Source organism: Solanum verrucosum, unplaced genomic scaffold (genome assembly GCF_900185275.1).
Source record: "Solanum verrucosum unplaced genomic scaffold, falcon-dt-bn FXZP01000062.1, whole genome shotgun sequence".
Lineage (NCBI taxonomy): Eukaryota > Viridiplantae > Streptophyta > Magnoliopsida > Solanales > Solanaceae > Solanum > Solanum verrucosum.
In genome coordinates, this window is record NW_026020477.1 from 1,822,544 (window position 1) to 1,829,294 (window position 6,751).

Genomic DNA, 6,751 nt, shown 5'->3' on the forward strand with positions numbered 1-6,751 from the left:
AGTTATAACATATATTCATGGTATTATTTAATTTTTGTATGAATGATTTTCTATTTAACCTCTGTATCCTTGTGTATTCTCAAGACATTTTCTATTTAACCTCTGTATCGGTTAACTATGACGACAGAATGATTTGTGCAAGTTGCCATTGATACATCATGTGTTTATAGAGAAACTAATAATGGATAAGAACCAAAGAACAAATATGAAAATGGATATGAAACATGATGACTGAACCAACTTTTCTTCTATACAGCCAACATGTCTCGTGGAACAGATTGTACAGCCTCTAAAGGAAACAATAAACACCGTGTTCCCTGAGAAGTAAAATATATCTGGTTTCTTTTCATATGAACATACATTCCTATGGAATCTGAGCAATCTCAACCAAAATCTTATGCAGCGACTGTGGCTTCGAAAAGAATGGGCAATGGTCGCTTCCTTTGATCTTGAAAACACCTCCAGGAGGGTTTTCCCTCAAAAGTTTTTCTTGAACATCTGGTGAAAGAGCATGATCATCCAATGTCTGGACATAAAATCTATGACTTGTTCCATATTTTTCAGGTGTCAATGATAGCTTCTCCATTATTGGACCAAGAGGAATTGCTCTCATTGAAACCATTGCCAAAGCAATATCCTACAGAAATGATAGGTACCATGAACATCTGGATGAGCATCAAATACATTCCACATATTTCTTCATAATAATTTTGCAATATTGAGTACAGGAAAATTAAGTCAGCCAAAAGGAAAAAAGAAAGGCGACATTCTAATCCTCTATGGTCCAGTTCTCTATGGTTTTATCACAAGCGACCATCTTGAAAATTCTGTTATCTAAGCGTATCTTCAGTAGACACAAAGCTACTAATTAGTTGTATGCTTTATTTTACACTCATTAGGTGCTTTTAGAATCTCATCAATGATTTGTGATTGAAATTAGCACAAAAGAATATATTGCTCATGCTCTTAGAAAGGTCGTAGGTCAGAACAACAAGAATATATCTGTGAAATAACCATGGATTAAAAATTATTTACCCCCTCGATCCAAATTTTTTTTGCCATTTTGACTACTCAAAACATGAACGGAAATTTGGTCAAGGCATCATCAAAAAAAAAAAAAAAAAAATCCTCCTGGTAGAAAATTCTAAGCCCATTATCTATTTGTGGTAGTTTATAACTTTTATCTTCCAACCTATTTAGGGGTAAAGTCTGCGTCCATCTTACCCTCTCCAGTCCCCACTTGTGGGATTATACTAGTATGTTGTTGTTTGTATCTTTAAACCTAACAAAATTAGTTTCAATCTTTTTATTAGAAAAATCTCTCATCCTAAACTTTCTTTGAACGTAATTCTAAAACCGAATCCCAATTTGATCATTGAAGGTTGAATCTGCGGCAGACATTTCAGGACAGAAGGAGTACTTCAGCCTTCACCAACACTGAACGTTGGAAGTGCTTCTAAACTTTATTTTTTATCTTGCTGTTATTCACTTGAAATGGAGTTGCTTTAACGTGTATGACCCAAGTAAAGCTTATAACTCACCAGAAATATCATGTCGTACTACCACTATCACTCCCAGCCGTCAACAAAGAAAAGGAAAGTTGGGGAGGAGGGAGGGAGAGCAAGAAAGATGTACTAGGTGATGCATCTGTCTTCTGCAAACGAAGTACTAATAGCATAGCTTGAGAAATCAGAAAGCACATGCATTTGCAGCACACTACGAATGATAAATTAGCATAGATAACGGAAGAAGTTCTCCCGAGGAAGTACCTTTGCAGGAGATTGATTGAAATACAGCCCATGCATCTGCTCCTTCTCAAACATGAAGCCAGTAGGAGGCTTCTCTTTACCATTCCCATAAATTAAAAACTTAGACTCCTTCATGAAAAGCTCTGCCGAACCAAGCTGCAAAATAGACCTCATGTAAGCACATCATGGTGGAAGTATTCTATAACAGTAATACACTAAAATAGCATTTCAGATGCAGGTTTATTATGGGAAGTGAATGATTCCTTTGAGATGTTCAATTGATCGGTTATCATGAAAGAGGCTGTGAACCAACAAGTGGTACAATATGTATCCTATCCTTTTTGACCTCATCAGTTCTCCACGATGCGTATTATGATATGAATGCACTGAGATTCTCATTCAGTATTCAAAAGCTCACTTGTTGTTATTCCAATTTGTTAAAGGGTTAAAGTTCAAAGTTTCAACACATTATAATATGCTTCAGAAGATGGGAGAAGAAAATGAACTGGTCAGTCTTGGGCTGGATTGCAATGTGGAACAGTTCAAATGCTGAGAATTCTAGTCAAAAGCTTACAGCGCTCATGTTCCCATTTTCAGTCCTTTGCTTTTTCTTCCCATGTTTCGGTCTATTCTCTTGTCACTCCTCTATAATTAAGGTGAGATGATCTATCAAAAGTTGCACCAATGGTTGTCACAGCATTTTAGGAAAGAGAAATAGACTTTTGTAAAAGCTTGACCATGTTCTCAACTAAGAAAACTTGGTAAGGCTCAAAGGTAGAGAAGAAGCACCACAGAAACTTGTTGCCAAAAAAAAGGATCATTTTTGTAGCATTTTTTATATTATTAGCTCTACTTCAAATACAAATAAAATAACCTAATGTTGAATAGGGATGACTTCTGCTCCAACAAAGACAACAACATACCCAGTGTATTCCCATAAGTGGGGTCTGGGGAGGGTGGTACGCAGACCTTACCCATACCTTGTGAAGGTAGAGAGGTTGTTTCCAATAGACCGTCGGCTCAAGTGTATCAAACCCAGGAAAAAGAAGAAGAAAACACTGGCGAAAGCATATCTAAGAAAAAGTACAATGTTTTAAAAGGGGGTCAAGTGAACTCTTATTCTCTTCCCCAAAAAAAAATTTACTTTCTGACCTGTGTTCCACATTTGCTGTATTTTTTTCTTCATATTTTATTACTTTTAGCTCTTTATGCAACAAAAATTGTACAGCAACTCTATGAACCTCAATCAAAACGAAATGGTGCTTTTAGGAACCATGACTGCAAACTCGGGGCAATCATGAGTCTGCTCATGATGTTGTATCTGTATCCTTTTTCCACATACACACTGGATCATACTCATGATGTGGTATCTGTATCCTTTTTCCACATACACACTGGACCAATTTTTATTCTGCTCAAATTCTCCTATACTACTTCAACCAAAATAAGTAGTTTTAGACAATGCATTACTATAAAACAAAATAGATTTTTAATTCAACAGAATAGTAAATCAGGAACAAATTGTCAATGGTTTTCAAATATTTAGACATTTTCAGTTGTATAGGATATCTACCTCTTCGGCAAACACATCAAAAGGCCTCTGTCCATCAGATATCATTGTAGCACAAATAAATATTGCTTTCGCAATTTTCTGTGGGAAAAGCTCCAAGGCATAGGAAACACAAGAACCTCCAATACTGTGACCTACCAAAATTACCTGAAGGAGAACACATAATCATTTTTAGGTTAACCACAACGTTAGTCCTTGTTGAAATTCATTCATAGTAAAATAATCAATAAGAAGTGTGCCACATATCTCATACCTTTTCATCCTCAGGCAAGTTTTCCAGATAATCAATCAATGGTTTTGAGTACTCCGCCAGTGTTGTAACATCTTTTGTATCTGTCAGATCAATCCCAGATCCAGTGAGATCTATGGTTGTGGGAAGCAATCCTGTTTCCTCCAATAGAGCAATAGTTTTGTACCAACACCAAGCTCCGAATCCTTCCCCATGTACCAAAATGAACTTCTTTGTTTTGATGCTCTCCAAAAATTCTGGTAACTTTACAGCATAAATTATGTAAGGCAACTAATAGTGACACGTGAACATCGTCTAAATTTATAAAGATTCAGTATTCGTTTTATCTTTTCTCAAAACTGCTATGTAAAATCCCACAGAAAGTGCCGTCTCATTTGACCTAGATCTAATTTCTGTTCTTCATGTAAGCTACTTTTATTTATATATGTCATTCACATAATTTAGTACAGTAAAGTACGTAACACGAAACAATAATCTAAGAATTAACAGATAAGAGGAGCCTTGTAGAGAATAGGAATATCTTATAGCAGCAGATAACAAGGTATAAACTAGAAAGCGATGGGCCATCTACTCTGGTATCGTCCAACCTAGGTATTCAGAATGGCATATATAAGTTGCAACCATGTTTGGACGGAAATCTGAAGAAATATTGTTCCTGGTAAGCTTTGCAGTAGACTAATGACGAACAAAGTCAAGAGTAATTACATATGCCACTTAGGATAAAGTTTCCCTTCATCTATCATGTGAATTGCAAGTACTCGCATAGACGATCCATCTATGATGTGAATTGCAAGTATTCGCTCAGACTACCCATCTATGATGTGAATTACAAGTATTCGCTCAGAGAATCCATCTATGTTGTGAATTACATGTACTCGTTCAGACAATCCATCTATGACGTGAATTACAAGTACTCGCTCACACAATCTGTACAGGTATACACAAGACGACAGAGCAAGAAAAGGAGATTGACTTTTGGGACCTCATATCAAAACCATACACAACAAAATTACAGTCTAGGAAATAGTATATACATAAAAAAAATTTACAACCCAAAAGAGAAGAAAAGTAAACAAGAAATTAGCCAACCTTATACTTTCAGGCCCTGGGAGTATTCAACCCTAAACTTCCAAAACCAAAGGAAATCCCAAAAGAAATACTTGTTAAACATCTTATAAACATAAAATTAGCAATGTAATGCATCACCAAAATTAAGAAAAAGATGCGTTTTGTCTTTTGAGAGTTTGTTTTGTTCTTTCTTTTTTCTAAAAAAAATCTATTTGGATAGGGGGAAAAGTTTTTACTTTTTGCAACAAAAAGTAGTACACTTTACACTTTCCCAAAGTTTCTACAAAAATCTAAAAGAGAATCATCATTTCTACCACAAATTCTACAAAATACAAAACAAGAAAAAGAGACAAAAGAGAAAAAGGCCAACTTTTATGAGTTCCATTGTGCTACTACCCCATCAAACTCATAATAACAGACCTGGATATACACCAAAAAATAAGAAAATACATTTTTTTAAAAAAATTAAAAAAAGAAAAGTTCCCACCAGAACCAGTCTTACAATATACATATCCATAGATCCCAAAATACTGTTTCAAAATAGAAGTGACCAAACATTAAAATAACCGCAAGAGAAAGAAAGAAAAAAAAAAGCAACTGTGTAAAAGAAGAGGTTTGAGAAATAATACCTGCTTAGAATTGGATTCAGACAAATCAGTGCGACGGCGAGAAGTAGTGGATCCAATACGTCTGGAAATTGACCCCTCAAATCTTTGAGACAACTGATGCTGCTGAATTGCCATTGACAAAGCTTGTCTATGCAATAACTCCTCTTCTACTAACGACCTCCTCTTCGATCTCTCCATTCCTTTACTCATTGACCCTATTACATTCCTCCCATTTTCCTTCTTCGTCATGCAAATAAATCGATTCCCCATCTTTTCAAATTCAATTCCCCGTAATTTGCTCAAATTGGTCTGAAAACTAAATTTTGTGCACAACCCAGATTCTATTGTGCTTTAAATTTCACAAAATGGAGATTCACACACAAGTCAGATACTGTTTTTGCTCAAAAATCCTACCAGAAGTGAATCTCAACTGCAATAAATGAACTTTTTGTGCAATACCCAGATACTGTTTCGCTTCAAAATATGTGAATTTCGACTGCAAAATGGTTAAGTCACTGGAATTGGCCACTGAATATGGGAGTGGGAGTAATGGGGAACTGCAAAAACGACGACGTTGTTAAGGAGTAGGTGGTTTTTAATTCATCATGGATTTGATTGTTTGTGAGCCCAAATTCTGGAAGAATCAACTCATAAATTCCAACCGCATATGCAAGCAAATTTTAATGCTGTTTTCTCTTTTTATTATTAAAACGTTGAAAATTCTTACCCCGCTATTTTGATTTTCATTTATTTATTTCTTTTATACTAGCTGTCAAAAAAAAAAAAAAATTACACAAAAGATCGATTTTTTCCACAAAACTTCATACTCCCCGTCCCTCCTCTTCAATTTATATTAGGTATTGTATTGCAATCATACAAGCGCCATATGGCATAATGTTGTTTATGTGAAAGCTTACATAGGAAAGAAAACTAGCTTTAGTAAAATATATTTTAGATAAATGTGGGTAGCTTTCCTGGTAGATTCTAGAATATCATAGATTTACATGAAAAGATTTTGATAGATTCTTAGATTGTAGAGTATTCTGAAAAAGAAACTTATTTATAAATATGTAGGAATTTATTTAACAATTAGTACTTACACATTAGCTCCTATGTAAGTAGTATAAATAGAGGAGTATCCATTTGTAAAATCATTGGCAATCCTCTTGTGTTCTCTCTTCTATTCTTTTAGCGATTCCTAGAGTTTTAGGCTGATTTGACATAGCCAGATATAAGAACATGAGAAAATTGTCTAGTGTCACTAGAGGCGGATCTAGAATTTGAAGGTTGTGGGTGTCATATCGTTAGGTTGATTGAATCGATCAAATTATTACTCGTTAAGTCTCAATCGTTTGTAATTTTTTGTCTAACTATTACACCCTCCGTCCCAATTCTTTAATTAGTATAACAAACTTAAGAAAATTGTGTCACATAAATTTAGATGGAGGATCGAAGTACTTTTCTATGCTTCGAAAAAAAGTAAAAATTACAACGAAAAAATATCGGC

At 34.9% G+C, this 6,751-nt stretch overlaps 1 protein-coding gene across 1 annotated transcript; it reads right to left on the minus strand.

The window, feature by feature from the left end:
* Nucleotides 1-323: 323 nt before the first annotated feature.
* On the minus strand, nt 324-5,514 carry LOC125809265 (putative methylesterase 14, chloroplastic). The gene is made up of 5 exons (XM_049488930.1): nt 5,266-5,514; nt 3,572-3,811; nt 3,322-3,465; nt 1,770-1,904; nt 324-637 (listed from the first exon to the last, which is right to left on the minus strand). The coding sequence occupies exons 1-5, from the start codon at nt 5,512-5,514 to the stop codon at nt 365-367; spliced, it is 1,041 nt and encodes a 346-aa protein (XP_049344887.1). The 3' UTR covers nt 324-364.
* Nucleotides 5,515-6,751: the final 1,237 nt, after the last annotated feature.

Coding starts and splice junctions, on each gene's coding strand:
- LOC125809265 (XM_049488930.1), bottom strand. CDS start 5,514: ATGGGGAATCGATTTATTTGCATGACGAAGAAGGAAAATGGGAGGAAT. Junction 1,905..3,321: donor TTGATGTGTTTGCCGAAGAG/GTAGATATCCTA, acceptor TCTATTTTGCAG/CTTGGTTCGGCAGAGCTTTT. Junction 638..1,769: donor TCAATCAATCTCCTGCAAAG/GTACTTCCTCGG, acceptor TCATTTCTGTAG/GATATTGCTTTGGCAATGGT.